The 15,815-nt window shown below is 43.0% G+C and overlaps 1 protein-coding gene across 3 annotated transcripts in view; it reads left to right on the top strand.

The window, feature by feature from the left end:
- CFAP44 (cilia and flagella associated protein 44) overlaps positions 1 to 15,815 on the top strand; it is a 261,809-nt gene that overhangs the window by 110,424 nt on the left and 135,570 nt on the right. The window contains exon 18 of one of the 3 annotated variants that reach the window (XM_049876503.1): positions 1,770 to 2,069. The exons of 1 other annotated variant lie outside the window; for it this stretch is intronic. In XM_049876503.1, coding sequence (XP_049732460.1) covers positions 1,770 to 1,823 — 54 coding nt within the window. In that variant the 3' untranslated portion in view covers positions 1,824 to 2,069. Of the gene's footprint in view, positions 1 to 1,769; positions 2,070 to 9,727; positions 9,803 to 15,815 lie in introns of those variants that run through there. One more of the 3 variants, XM_049876494.1, reaches the window with a different exon arrangement.

Raw genomic sequence — 15,815 nt, 5'->3', positions numbered from 1 at the left:
TCATATACTAACTCCTGAAATGGTTCAACGTCGGCCAGTTCTTTTTGATACAGTGACTGTGTATTCCTTTCATCTTTTTTTGATGCTTTCTGTGTCATTCAATGTTTTCCCCGTAGTATCCTTCAGTATTGCAACTCGAGGCTTGAATTTTTCCTTTAGTTCTTCCAGCTTGAGAAATGCTGAGTGTGTTCTTCACTTTTGGTTTTCTAATTCCAGGTCTTCGCATATTTCGTTATAATACTTTACTTTGTCTTCTCGAACTACTCTTTGAGATCTTTTGTTCAGCTCTTTTACTTTGTCATTTCTTCCACTCACTTCAGCTACTCTATGTTGAAGAGCAAGTTTCACAGTCTTTTCTGACATCCATTTTGGTCTTTTCTTTCTTTCCTGTCTTTTTAATGACCTTTTCCTTTCTTCATGTGTGATGTCCTTCCACAATTCGTCTGGTCTTGGTCATTAGTGTTCAATATATCAAATATATTCTTGAGATGGTCTCTAAATTCAGGTGGGATATACTGAAGGTCATACTTTGGCTCTTGAGGACTTCCTCTAATTTTCTTCATCTTCAACTTGAACTTGCATACGAGCAACTGATAGGCTGTTCCATAGTTAGCCCCTGGCCTTGTTCTGACTGATGATATTGAGCTCTTCCCTTGTCTTTTTCCACAGATGTTGTCGATTTGATTCCTGTATATTCCATTTGGTGAGGTCCAAGTGTTTAGTTGCTGTTTATGTTGTTGAAAACGGTGTTTGCAAAGAATAAGTTGTTGGTCTTGCAAAATTCTGTCATGCAATCTCCAGCATCATTTCTGTCACCAAGATTGTATTTTCCAACTACTTATCCTTCTTCTTTGTTTCAAACTTTTGCATTCAATCACCAGTAATTATCAATGCATCTTGATTGCATGTTTGATCAATTTCAGACTGCAGAAGTTGGTAAAAATCTTCAGTTTCTTCATCTTTGGCCTTAGTGGTTAATGCATAAATTTGAATAATAGTCATATTAACTGATCTTCCTTGTAGGTGTATGGATATTATCCTATCACTGACAGTATTATACTTCAGGATAGATCTTGAAATGTTCTTTTTGATGGTGAATGCAACTCCATTCCTCTTCAATTTGTCATTCCCGGCATAGTAGATCATATGATTATCTGATTCAGAATGGCCAATATCACTCCATTTCAGGTCACTAATGCCTGGGATATCACTCTTCTTATGTTCTATTTCATTTTTGACAACTCACAATTTTCCTAGATTCATACTTCCAACCTGAAGGGTTCATCTTCTGGTACTATATCAGACAGTGTTCTGCTGCTATTCATAAGGCTTTCACTGGCCAAGTTTTTCAGAAGTAGAGTGCCTGGTCCTTCTTCCTAGTCTGCCTTAGCCTGGCAGGTCCGCTCAGACCTGTCCACCATGGGTGACCCTGCTGGTATTTGAAACATTGGTGGCATAGCTTCCAGCATCACAGCAACAAGCAAGCCACCAAGTATGACAAACTGACAGAAGGGTGTTTTTTGTTTTTTTTTTTAATTAGGACTGTTAAATCAATAAGGGTTGTGTTTACCAGGGAATCAGTTATTTGGGAGCATCTCTATTAGAGAATAAAAATTTTACAGTAGCAGTTTAATTTTTAATACAATTCAATGGCATAGGACACTTCGTATGTACTTGGTCTAAATGATCTACAAATCTCGTGTGGTCTCATGTTAGTATAAGCTCAGCCTAGTCACTTTCTACATCTTTTCTGCCTCTTTTTTCGACAGATGGAGAAACAAAATGAAGAAGGATGGTTTGCCCTTTCTACCCATGTGTCATAAGTGAAGTCAAACGTTACGGAGTTTGTCCTCGAATGTTTGTTCTTCAGCTTGTTCTCCCCTTTTCCTGGTCCTGCTTTCCAGTTTGTATGTCCTTTCAGATAAAACCTGCAAAGACTCTATTAATGAGTACTAAGGGAACAAAGAAATAAAGCGTTTTTTAAAAATAATCGACATTTTCAAATAGGTTTCATCAAACAAGCTACCTATAACTCCTTTTGAATAAAATTTTAACTGAAGGGAAATTAAAGTTTTGTACTCTGATAATTTTGTAGGTATTTTAAGTGTTTTTTGTTTTTATTTGAGTTATACATTTCATATTTATTTAGGTTTTGTTTTGTTTTTTGTCTGAATAGTGTATTTTAAATATTGATCTGTTCCATTTTTATTCTTTTTCTGAAGAACTGACTTGCTTTGCATAAAACTTGTAATCAAATGCTTCTGTGTGATTAGTTTAGCCTTCAGAGAAATTTAACATCCTTTTTGACTTCTGTTTCTGGGGGAAGTCACTGCTGTCAAGTGGGACTGGATAGCTGGTGTGGGAGTCTTTGTATGGATTAGCCTAAGTAGGTGAGAGCGGTTGTGTGTATTATGTAATTCCTGTGTTGTTTTTAAATGTTTAAATGTCATCAATAATAGTAATGCACAGCATTACTAATTCAGTAAAACTCATTTCATGGTATATTTAGTGTTTGAAACAGAATTGAAACCCAAAAGTTACCATCAGTTTTTGTAATCCTGAATCTGAGCAGATTCATTCAAGGGTAGGTCTGTCTTCAAGGCACCTGTTTGACTCTCAGACCTTGGTTCTTATTGTAAACTTGCTTTTTGAGTTCTCTCTGCCTTTTGCTCTGTGATAGGAATTGTCGACTAGAGTCGGGTGGCAGTGGAATGGAGTGGTGTGTGGGAACTACCTGGGGAACTTTGTCAGACAGCACCTTTCCTTCCCCTCCACTTGTAACCATTGTTCTAGAATGTCCTGTCAACTTTTACCTGCACCTCTTCATTGCAGTGGTGGCAAAAGAAATTATTTTCTTCTGGTTCCACAGATTTTTTTTTAACATGAAACCATCTGTATTCATTTGCGTCGTTGCAGATTCTTCCAATTGTATTGCACTTCTTGAGTCTTGGTATTTAATAAATAAATTTTTTTTTTTCATCCCTGTCTGGGATAGAAACCATTTTAGCATTCCCCTTTTCCTTATATGACTGAAACGTCAAGTGTCAAGTTAGTCACTTGGTTTGTGAATGTATCCTTTGGTATGCATTTTCCTTAATGTTCTCCAAGTGATTGACTTTTTTTTTTTTCCTTTTCTTTCCTTTATGTTCCTTTAGGCCTCAAAGACCATGATTGTCAACTTGAGGAGCATTTAGAAAATACCAGACTGACTATCTGGAGGGTCAAGAGTGATTCTAATATGCAGCCAGGGTTAAGAACCAGTGCAGAGCACTTTGACCACTAGCTCACTGGCAGTCCGTGGGGCTGATATTTAAGTATTCATCCTACAAACGGTAGTTTTTGCTGATAAAATGCAAAACCACATAGAAAAAAACTCCAAGAATATTATATGAGTGGAAAAGAGCCCTTTCTTCCTTAGGCCTTTTAAGCAGTGCTTCTGAGCCTTGGAAACCCTGGTAGCGTAGTGGTTAAGTATGACGGCTGCTAACCAGAAGGTGCAGTTGGAATCCAGCAGGCGATCCTTGGAAACTCTATCGGGCAGTTCTACTCTGTCCTGTAGGGTCGCTATGAGTCGGAATTGACTCGACGGTAGTGGGTTTGGTTTGGTTTTGGTTTCTCAGCCTTGGCTACCATTAGAATCCCTTGGGGGTCTTTTAAAATCCCAGTGCTCAGAACTCACCTCAGCCAATTAGAATCCCAGGGAGAAGGACATGAATGTCAGTATTTTTCAAACCTAGATGATTCCAGTACCCAGCCAAGCTTGTGAAACTTGATTCTCAAGATACTTGTTGTTGTTAGGTGCCGTCGAGTCGGTTCTGACTCATAGCGACCCTGTGCACAACAGAACCAGACACTGCCCTGTCCTGTGTCATCCTGACAATCGTTGTTATGCTTGAGGTCATCGTTGTAGCCACTGTGTCAGTCCACCTCACTGAGGGTCTTTCTCTTTTCCATTGACCCTGTTCTTTGCCAAGCATGATGTCCTTCTCCAGGGACTGATCCCTCCTGACAACATGTCCAAAGTATGTAAGACACAGTCTCACCATCCTTGCTTCTAAGGAGCATTCTGGTTGTACTTCTTCTAAGACAGATTTGTTTGTTCTTTTGGCAGTCCATGGTGTATATTCAGTATTCTTTGCCAACACCACATTTCAAAGGCATCAGTTCTTCTTTGGTCTTCCTTATTCATTGTCCAGCTTTCACATGCATATGATGCAATTGAAAATACCATGGCTTGGGTCAGGTGCACCTTAGTCTTCAGGGTGACATTTTTGCTTTTTTTAACACTTTGAAGAGGTCTTTTGCGGCAGATTTACCCAATGCAATGCATCTTTTGATTTCTTGACTGCTGCTTCCATGGCTGTTGATTGTGGATCCAAGTCAAATGAAATCCTTGACAACTTCAATCTTTTCTCCGTTTATCATGATGTTGCTTATTGGTTCAGGTGTGAGGATTTTGTTTTCTTTATGTTGAGGTGTAATCCATACTGAAGGCTGTGGGCTTTGATCTTCATTAGTAAGTGCTTGAAGTCCTCTTCACTTTCAGCAAGCAAGGTTGTGTCATCTGCATAACGCAGGTTGCTAATGAGTCTTCCTTCAATCCTGATGAGCACAATTAGAATCCATAAAATCCCATAGAATCCTTCACTATTTCAACTTGAGGCTTGAATTTTTTCCTCAGTTCTCTCAGCTTGAGAAACGCTGTGTTCTTCCCTTTTGGTTTTTTATCTGCAGCTCTTTGCACACGTCGTTATAATACTTTGTCTTCTTGATCCGCCCTTTGAAATCTTCAGTTCATTTGCTTCATCATTTCTTCGTTTTGCTTTAGCTGCTTGACGTTCGTGAGCAAGTTTCAGAGTCTCCTCTGCCATCCATCTTGGTCTTTTCTTTCTTTCCTGTCTTTTCAGTGACCTCTTGCTTTCTTCATGTATGATGTCCTTCATGTCATTCCACAACTCGTCTGGTCTTCGGTCACTAGTGTTCAATGCATCAAATCTATTCTTGAGATGGTATCTAAATTCAGGTGGGATATACTAAAGGTTATATTTTGGCTCTCGTGGACTTGGCTCTGATTTTCTTCATTTTCAGCTTGAACTTACAATTGATGGTCTGTTCCACAGTTGGTCCTGGCCTTGTTCTGACTCATGATATTGATCTTTTCCATCGTCTCTTTCCACAGATGTCAGTTTGATTCTTGTGTGTTCTGTCTGGGGAGGTCCATGTGTATAGTCACCGTTCATGTTGGTGAAAGAAGGTATTTGGAATGAAGAAGTCGTTGGTCTTGCAAAATTCTATTGTTTGATCTCCGGCATTGTGTCTGTCACCAAGGCCATATTTTCCAACTACTGATCTATCTTCTTTGTTTCCTACTTTTGCATTCCAATCGCCAGTAATTATCAGTGCATCCTGATCGCATGTTCGATCAATTTCAGATTGCAGCAGCTGATAAAAATCTTTTATTTCTTCATCTTTGGCCTTAGTAGGTGTGTAAATTTGAATAATAGTCATATTAACTAGTCTTCCTTGTAGGCGTATGGATATTATCCTATCACTGACAGCGTTGTACTTCAGGATAGATCTTGAAATGTTCTTTTTGATGACGAATGCAACTCCAGTCCTCTTCAAGTTGTCATTCCTGGCATAATAGACTATATAATTGTCTGATTCAGAATGGCCAGTACCAGTCCATTTCACCTCACTAATGCCTAGGATATCGATGTTTTTGCGTTCCATTTCATTTTTGATGATTGCCAATTTTCCTAGGGTTGCTATGAGTCAGAATCGACTCGATGGCACTGGTTTTAGTTTTTTTTTATACTTCATACATTCCAGGTTCTGATTATTAATGGATGTTTACAGCTGTTTCTTCTCATTTTGAGTCGTTCCACATCAGCAAATGAAGGTCCGAAAGCTTTACTCCATCCACGTCATTAAGGTCGACTCTACTTTGAGGAGGCAGCTCTTCCCCAGTCGTCTTTTGAGTGCCTTCCAACCTGGGGGGCTCATCTTCCAGCACTATATCAGACAATGTTCGGCTGCTATTCATAAGGTTTTCACTGGTTAATGCTTTTCAGAAGTAGACTGCTGGGTCCTTCTTCCTAGTCTGTCTTAGTCTGGAAGCTCAGCTGAAACCTGTCCTCCATGGGTGACCCTTTTGGTATCTGAATACTGGTGGCGTAGTTTCCAGCATCATGCAAGCCCCCACAGTACGACAAACTGACAGACACCTGGGGGCTGAAGATACTTAGTGCCCACAAAGCACACACTGGTGCACATTTGGTTTTAATGAACTATTCAGCTACCCTGTGGCCTGTGTCCATCAGCTCTCGGCCATCTGCCTTAGTGGATCTCCGAGTATGGGCACCAAGCAGCAGTGTCAATATCCCCTGTGGTACATGTTAGAGAGGCAGATTCTCGGGTCCTAGCCCACATCTATTGAATCAGAAACTGTTGTCTCGTGTGATAATCCCTGCAGGTGATTCTGATTCATGTTCAAGTGTGAAAACCACTGATCCTTAGCATAGCAGAGAGTGTTCTCCGCCGAGTCTGTGATGTACTGCACCTGTATTTACTTCTGACAATCCAAACTGAGCGTCCCTGTTTCCAGTGTTCAGACTAAAAACCAAACCCGCTGCCATCGAGCCGATTCTGACTCACAGTGATCCTATAGGATGGAGGGAAACTGCCCCATACGGTTTCCAAGGAGTGCCTGGTGCATTCCAATTGCTGACCTTTTGGTTAGCAGCTGAGCTCTTAGCCACTGTGCCACCAGATAACATAACTTCTCCAATATGCCCCCCAAAGCTGTTAATCACTTGCTAAACTTTAAAATTACAGTTCTCAAAATGACAGTTTAGGAGAAAACTAGACTGTGAATTAAATGCAGTTATGGTATAAATCAGTCCTTTAGTCTGCAATGAGTTCATTTGGATTAGCAGAATTTAATAATAATTTGATGTCTCCTAAGCCCCAGGCACTGTTGTAGGCAATTTACATGACTTCATGCCAGCCTTATGTGGTGGGTGCTATTATGCTCATTTTGCAGATGAGGAAACTACCAGGACTTAAAGCTCTTCCTTGTGATTACTGACATACTAAGTTATGAGAACTAACTGATACAGCACAGTGGTTAAGAGTACACAGTATTGCAACCAGAAAGCTTGGATTCAGAGCCCAATCTGCCACTTACTAGCTGTGTGCCTTGGGTAAATTACTTAATCTCATCTTGTCCATTTCCAAGTCAGAGATAATAATACATCTTATCAGCTTGTGGTGGTGAAGTGGTTAAGCACTCCACTGCTAACCAAAAGGTCAAAGGTTGAAACGCAGCAGCTGCTCCACAGGATACATGTGGCAGTCTGCTTCCGTAAAGATTTCAGCCTTGGAAACCCTACCGGGCAGCTCTACTCTGTCCTTGAGGGTCACTATGAGTTGGAATCGACTTGTGGTGGCAAATGGGTTTTTCTGGTGTATAGACTTGTTTGGAGTAAGTGAGGTAAACGTACATAAATATTCTGAGGACAGAGCCTGACTCACAGTAAGCCAATTTTTTTGTGGATTGATAAATACATTATTTCCCCTTGTGTTTCCACATATTCTAGTGAATTTATTGTATTCTCAGATTAATTGGACCCAGTGTGTTAAATTTAGAGGTATTTCACCTGTAAAGATCTTTGGAAAATGAAGAAAAATATGTTGAGCATATTATGTGAAAATGCAGCTGACATCATTGTTTAAAATAAGTTTCTCCTATGTTTTCTGATTTTTCAGACACCCTGGGTGTACTATATAATAATAGTAAGGATAACGGAGTTTTTTTGTTTGTTTTAGTCTTACAGAATACTGGACTAAAGAGAACATTTCAATACACCAACAAATGCATAGGACAGAGTTTTTAGAACATTATTGTAAAAGGTTATAGAAACCAATAAAACATTGTAACCATTTTTTATCAGCTTTATTGAGAAATAATTTATATGTAATAAACTACATTCATTTAAAGGGAACAGTTCATTGACTTTTGCCAGTTGTATATACTCCTGAAACTATCACCATAATCAACAGAAAACCGTCATCCCCAAAAGATTCCTTGTACTGCTTTGCAGTGTATCCATCTCTTGGCCCCCAACCCTAGGCAACCATTGACCTGCTTTTTGTCACTAGATTCTTTGTATTTTACGTAAATGGGATCATACACTATGTGCCATGTCGTATCTGGCCTCTTTCCCTCACCATAATTATTTTGAGATTCATCCATGTTGTCTGCTTCACTTTCTCCATTGTGACTGCTGAGTAGTAGTCTGTTGTACGGATGTTTATCCATTCAGCTGTCAGTAGACATGCAGGTGATTTCCAGTTTTTTTGGCAATCGTAAATAAAGTTGCTATGAACAAAATTTTGTGAAGACGTATTTTTCTCTTGGGGAAATACTTTGGAGGTGGAACGGCTTGGTGTGTGTTTAGCTTTTAAGAAGTTGTCAGTTTTCCAAAGTGGTTGTGCCATTTTACATTCCCAACAGGACTGTGTCTGAGAGTCCCATTTGCTGCACACTCTGGCCACATTTGGTGTTGCCAGTCCTTTTATCCCTCCCGGGGATGTGCAGCGATGCCCACCGTGATGCACATTTCCCTGATGACTGACCATGTTAACCATCTTTTCATGCGGTTATCAGCCATTTATCTTCTTTGAAATGTTCAAATCTTTTGCCCATTTAAAAAATTGGGTTGTTAGTCTTACTGAATTGTAAGAGTAATTTATATATTCTGGGTACGAAGTCCAGATAATATTGTGATGTTGCAGTCATTTTCAAGCCATGTTTTGTAACCAACAGCACTGATACTTAAATCAGTATGAGCACTGTACCCCGAGATGCTGAAGAACGAACTTCTGAGCCCAGAAATTTGCCTAACTATTCCGGTATTTGAGTGTACTCCCACTGTTCTGCGACCAAGAAACCCACGACGTAAAATCCCCTTTACGCTTAACCATGGTGCATCTTTGCTATTCAGGTTGCTGACAACTTGCCTGCTGCTGTCCTGCACACTTTTTTAAAAATCACAGTTAACACCTCAACATGGGGCCATTTTGTATTACAGTCTAGGTGTCTTTGAAAGTATTCAAGAATCATATATTTACATCCTTTAACAATGACACGGCAGAATGCCGGATTTTTCTGTATGGCTTTGAGCGTGGAGAAACCCCAAAACCAAACCCAACGCCGTTGAGTCCATTCCCAACCTTGGCGGGCCTACAAGGAAGAGAACTGCCCCACTGGGTTTCCAAGGAGCTGCTGGTGGAAGACCTGGTTAGCAGACGAACGCTTAGCCACGGCCACCAGGGCGCCACTGAACAGGGATAAAGGACCGCTAAAGGCTCGGCCAGCGGCAGCGCAGACCCGCGTCCACCAAGGCGCCACTGAGCCTGGATAATGAACAGCTATAGGCTCGGCCCACCGCCCCAGGACTTCACCGGAAGTCAGGCCCCTCTCCCGCAGGATCTCACCGGAAGTCAGGCCCCTCTCCCGCGGGATCTCACCGGAAGTCAGGCACCCTACCCGCGGGATTTCACCGGAAGTCGGGCCCCTCTCCCGCGGGATTTCACCGGAAGCCAGGCACCTGTCCTGCGGAAATTTACCGGAAGTTAGGCACCGTACCCGGGGATGTCACCGGAAACTGGATTGCGCATGCGCATCGCGGAGCGTCCCCATTTCCGCCCGCCTTGGCGTTGCCGTGGTAACCACAGTAAACTGAAAAGCCGCGGGGGAAAAGTGATTAACAACGCGCAGCTGCGGGTGGTGTCTTCGGTAAGTTTCGACCCCAGCAGCCGCTCGCTGAAAATCTGTTAGCGAGTCCTAGAGCCGTGAGCCCAAGTTGAACTCTCTCAAGCTGAACCTCTGTTCTTCAGGGGTGTTTGCTGAAACACGTTCCTGCGTCCTCCCTACGTCTCAGTGAAACAAACGTTTGGAGGGAGGCGCATTCGCAGGCACGGAGCTAGATGCTGTGTGGACACGAAGTGGACACTGTCCCTGCTGGGAGCTCCCCATCTGGCCAGGGCGGGAGATGGCGGGACACAGCAGGAGACGAGTTAGACTGAGCGAAACCAGGGGCGGGGAGTCTGCTGGGGGAGTGCTGCCGGGACCCACACTTAGCGGTGGGAGACTTGGCAGACTGACCACGCTGCACCTCAGTTTCCTCATCTCGAAAGAGGAAGGTGGTAATGCTTACCTCATGGGGTTCCTGTTACAATTAAATAGGAGAATGCAGGTAACACACATGCGTGGCACATAACAACCAAAAAACCCAAACCCTGTGCTGTCTGGTCCATTCCACTCATAGCAACCCAATAGGACAGAGTAGAACAGCCCCATAGGGTTTCCTAGGCTGTCATCTTTATAGAAGCAGGTCGCCCAGCCTTTCTCCTGTGGAGCTGCTGCTGATGGGTTCGAGCCCTTGACCTCTCTGTCAGCTTCCTAATGCTTAAAACCGTTGCACCACCAGGGCTCCTTCAAGTTGATTCTGACTTATAGTGACCCAATAGGACTGAGCAGAACTGCCCCATAGGGCTCCAAGTCTGTGACCTTTACAGAAACAGACTGCCACATCTTTCTCCCATGGAGCAGCTGGTGAGTTCAAACCCCCGACCTTTTGGGTTAGCAGCGGAGCGCTTAACCACTGCGCCATCAGGTCACCTTGTATGACACATACACCCTCCCCCCCTTGCATCCCTCTTCTCCCCCCGTTGCCATTGAGTGAATTCTGACCCAAAGCTACTCTAGAGGACAGAGTAGAACTGCCCCTTAGGGTTTCCAAGGAGCGCCTGGTGGATTTGAACTACCGACCTTTTGGTTAGCAACTGTATCACTGGGCAACCAGGATTCTGCTTAATTAATATTTGTTGAGCAAATAGGCAAAGATACATCAGCATGTAAGTATTCAGTGTATCTAAGGAATCGTGAGTTACAGAGGGTGGCTACTGCATAGAATTTCTGGGAAGGAAAAGGGACTAGGGCGTGGAGGTGAGGTTCAGACAGTCTCTCTCTGTCCTACTAGCTATAAGACGTGAAGACCAGGATAGAGAAGTGACAGTGGGAATAGAAGGGAGGGGATGAATTTGAAAGCCTTAATAACAGGACGCTTGGTAACAGGACTTGGAAACCAATTGCATGAATTGGGTGAGGGGGAAGGATGCAGAGTCATTTCTTATGTGTGCAATGATAATAATAGTACCTGCCTCATAGGGTTGTTTTGAGAAATACATGAGATACTTTGTGTAGAATTCCTGGAACTCTTCTTGACAGATGATAAACATTCAATAAACATGAGCTGTTATCCTCTCAGCAGTTATATTTCACATTGCAAATTAAAAACTGAAAGTCTGTTCTTTTGCATTAGTCTTTTTTGAGTCTTAACATGGCCAGTTCTGGCACACTGCTGAGACTTAGTGTTTGAACATGTGAGGATCAGGACCAGACCCTGGACTGTGGTGAATTAATCAGGATAATATCACCTTGGGGGCAGCATCTGGCTTCCAGCCAGCCTTGTGGTAACACATACCTCTGCATCACTGTGTACTCTGTTGTTTTTTTTTTTTCTTCTTCTGGGTTGACTCCAAGCTGGGCAGTCTACCTAATAAATTATTTAATTGAATTAGCCAAAGGCTGGACTAATGAGCTGAAACCTATGAAATGAAATATAAAATAATCCTTAAATAGACTCCCAAACCTAGATCATTCAATTGTACAAGACAGGACATGGTAAAGAACACATGAAGAGTAGCGATTCTAGGAAACCCTGGGGGCATAGTGGTTAAGTGCTGTGGCAGCTAACCAAAAGGTTGGCAGTTCAAATCCCCAGCCGCTCCTTGGAAATTCTGTGGGGCAGTTCTACTCTGTCCTATGGGGTCCCTATGAGTCAGAATCGGCTCGATGGCAATAGGCTTGGGTTTTTTTTTTTGGTTGGTAATAACTGATTGTGAGGAGTCAGTATATGATAAGCCTAGTGCCACCACCTCCCCTGCTCCCTGCACCCCCACCAAAAAAGGGAAGATAACATGATCTTAAAAATTAACTCATGTTACACAGTAGAACTGCTCCACAGGGGCTTTTGGCTGTAATCTTTATGGAAGCGGATCACCAGGTCTTCCGCAGCGCTCCAGGTGGTTTTGTACTGCTAACCTCTAGGTTAGTAGTCAAGTACAAACCATTTGTGCCACCTGGGGTCCCTTAATATGATCTTGGGCTGCCTTAAAGGAAGAACAGTGTTTCCAGTAAGCAAAGTGATAGTCCCTTTCTTCTGGAAAGCTTCCAGATCCTACAAAAAAGACACAAAATTGAGAGATGTGGTCTGTATTCAGAGAATTGGGTCTTTCTTCCTAGTTCCTGGGCAGTAATCTCTAGACTCTGGGAATTTTCCCAGCGATTGGAGTCTTTATTATTTATGCAGGGGCTCTAGACCACATCTACCTGACAGGTTAGGCTAATGAGTTGACTCTTGGGTGGGGGCTGGCCAGGCCAGGTAACTACCTCAGGGAAAGGGGACTGGAGGTTGAGTTCAACCATGTGGGCAATGATTTAATTGGTCACGCCTACCTATTACCAGAATGCCGCTGAGTCGATTCCAACTCACAGTCTATCTATTAAATTAGGACCCCAATAAAAATTCTGGACACTGAAGTTTGGTGAGCTTCCTGGTTGGTGAAAGATATCAGTGGTTGGGAGGGTGACACACCCTATTTCTGGGTGGTGGGAGCTTCACTTTGGAAACCTTCCCAGACCTTGCTTGATGCATATTTTCATTTGTATCCTTTGTGCTATAATAAAACTATAATTGTAAGTAAAGCACATTCCTGAATCTTGTGAGTTCTACCAGATTATCAAACCTAAGGGAGTAGTGGGAACCAGCATGTCAGAAGCGATGAAGGCCCTGAGGCTTATAGCTGGCATCCTGAAAGGGTAGAGGAAACCCTTGAATTTGTAGTCAGTGGGTCAGAAGTCAAACAATGTATCGCTTTGGACAAATCTGCAAAAGACCGCTTTAAACTGTTGAAAAGCAAAGATGTCACTTTGAGGACAAAGGTGCACCTGACCCAAGCCGTGGTGTGCTTGGACCTCATATACATGTGAAAGCTGGACAGTGAATAAGGAAGACCAAAGAACTGATGCCTTTGAATTATGGTGTTGGTGAAGAATATTGAGTATACATCGGCTGCCAGTAGAAGGAACAAATCTGTCCTGGAAGAAGTACAGCCAGAATGCTTCTTGGAATCAAGTATGGCGAGACTGGGTCTCACATAGTTTGGACATGTTATCAGGGGGCACCAGTCCCTGGAGAAGGACATCATATTTGGTAAAATAGAGAGTCAGCAGAAAAGATGAAGATCCTCAACGAGGTGGGTTGACACAGTGGCTGCAGCAGTGGGCTCAAACATAGCAATGATTGTGAGGACGGTGCAGGACCAGGCAGTGTTTCCTTCTGTTGTACATAGGGTCGCCATGAGTTGGAGCTGACTCGACGGCACCTAACAAGAACAACACAGGTCAGAAGTGAGAGTGTCATGGGGACCCGCAAGCATGTGGGTAGCATATAATGTCTTGGGCTGGCTTGGAAGTCTGGAGGACTATAAGATTTAACTTATGAGATCTGACCTAGCTCTGGTAGTGGCATCAGAGGCAGACGTTCTGTGTTTACAGTGTATGTCAGGGAAGACCTAGACAAGACAGAAGGGTACCTTGTAGTGACAATTAGCCTCAGAGAAGGCACAGAGACACCCTAATACAAGAAGGATATGTAATGCATTTGGAATTAACTTCTTGAGTGATCAAGATGGTGAAAAGACTTGAAACCATGTCTCATTAAGGAACAGTTGAAAGAATTGGGCTACTCTAACTGGGAAAGAGAAGATCTGGTGGGAAATGAGATCCAGCTACAATTATTTGAATGACTGTGGTGCACAGAACTGTGTGTTCCTAGAAGAAAGAACAAGGGCCAAATGGATGTAAGTTGTAGGCGGCAGGTTTCCATTTAATGTAAAATAAAAGGGCCGGAGCTCAGCATCAATGGGATGAGCTCAGCCTCTTACCCAGCTGATCATCTCTACTTGTCTAACACCTCACAACTAGTAAGAGGAAGAGCTAGGAATTAAACCTAGTCAGATTGCCCCTAGAAGCCCTGGTGGCACAGTGGTTAAGTGCTCAGCTGCTAACTGAAAGGTCGGAGATTCGAACCCACCAGCCGTTCCACCAGAGAGAGATGTGGCAGTCTGCTTCTGTAGGATTTACAGCCTTGGAAACCCTGTGCAGCAGTTCTGTACTGGAATTCCACTCAGCGGCAATGGGTTTAGTTAGCCCATGTCTCCTGAAGTCTTCTTTAAAAGAAACAATAGCTTAACTAGTAAAGAATACCTGCCTTGAGCATTGTGCTCTTTTTAGAGCTATCAGGTGTTTTTTTTTTTTTTTTTTAATATGGGATCAAATTGACAACAGCAACTTGAAAGGTTAGATAGGAATCTTAGGGGGCTGTGAGTTTGTGTTAATGGAGGAGGAACAACTTGGAAAAGGAGGGTGAAAACGGCTGTACAACTTGAAGAGCGTAAGCAGTGTCACTGCATTGTACATGTAGAAGTTGTTGGGTTGGTGTGTGTTCTAGGGTACAGTTCTTCTCTGATGCCTGTGGTGTCACCATGAGTTGGAATTGACTGGACAGCAGCTGGTGCCTGTATGAACCACTACCTACTGGTCAGTTTTGTCGTGCTGTGGCCGTTTGTGTGTTGCTGTGATGCTAGAAGCTATACCACCAGTATTTCAAATACCAGCTGGGGGAACCATGGCAGACAGGTTTTAGTGGAGCTTCCAGGCTAAGACAGACTAGGAAGAAAGGCCCTGGTGTTCTACTTCCGAAAATTAGCCATTGAAAACCGTGTGAATCACAACGGAACATTTTCCAACATTGCTTAGGAGGAGGATTATCCTATGTAGTGAAGTAGAGGGCTAGTGTTGAGGACGAGGGAGACCCTCGTTGTCTTAGTCATCTAGTGCTGCTATAACAGAAATACCACAAGTAGATGTCTTTAACAAAGAGAAGTTTATTGTCTCAGAGTCCAGTAGGCTAGAAGTCTGAACTCAGGGCGCCGACTCCAGGCGAAGGCTCTCTCTGTCAGCTCTGGAGGAAGGTCCCCGTTATCAGCCTTCCCTTGGTCTGGGGGCATCTCAGCACAGAAACCTCGGGTCCAAAGGATGCGCTCTGCACCCAGCGCTGCTTTCTGGGTGATATGAGGTCCCTATGTCTCTCTGCTATCTTCTTTCTTTTATCTCTCAAAAGAGATTGGCTCAAGACACTACCTCATCTTGTAGACCTCATCAGTATAATTGCCACTAATCTGTCTTATTACATCATAGTGACAGGATTTACAACACACAGAGAAATCACGTAAGAAGATAAAATGGCAGACAATCATACCGTCATCTAAGGGAATCATGACCCAGCCAAGTTGACAGACATCTCTAGGGACCCCAGTTCAATCCGTGACGCTTGGTGAGGTGGATTGGCACAATAGCTACAACAATGGACTTGAACATGCTGGTAGTGGTGAGGATGACATAGGACTGTTCCCTTGTCCATAAGGTCGCCGTGAGCTAGAGTCAACTTGATGGCAGCTGTCTATTTATCTACCTGTATTAAAGAATGTCTAGTAATAATAGTAAAAACAACTATCATTTTTGAGCTCCTATTAGGTGCTTGGAAACCCTGGTGGCGTAGTGGTTAGGAGCTACGGCTGCTAACCAAAAGGTCGGCAGTTCAAATCCACCAGGCACTGCTTGG

This window comes from Elephas maximus, chromosome 1 (assembly GCF_024166365.1).
Source record: "Elephas maximus indicus isolate mEleMax1 chromosome 1, mEleMax1 primary haplotype, whole genome shotgun sequence".
Lineage (NCBI taxonomy): Eukaryota > Metazoa > Chordata > Mammalia > Proboscidea > Elephantidae > Elephas > Elephas maximus.
Note: the sequence above shows the minus strand (reverse complement) of the source record. Positions and strands in the feature narration are given on the sequence as shown.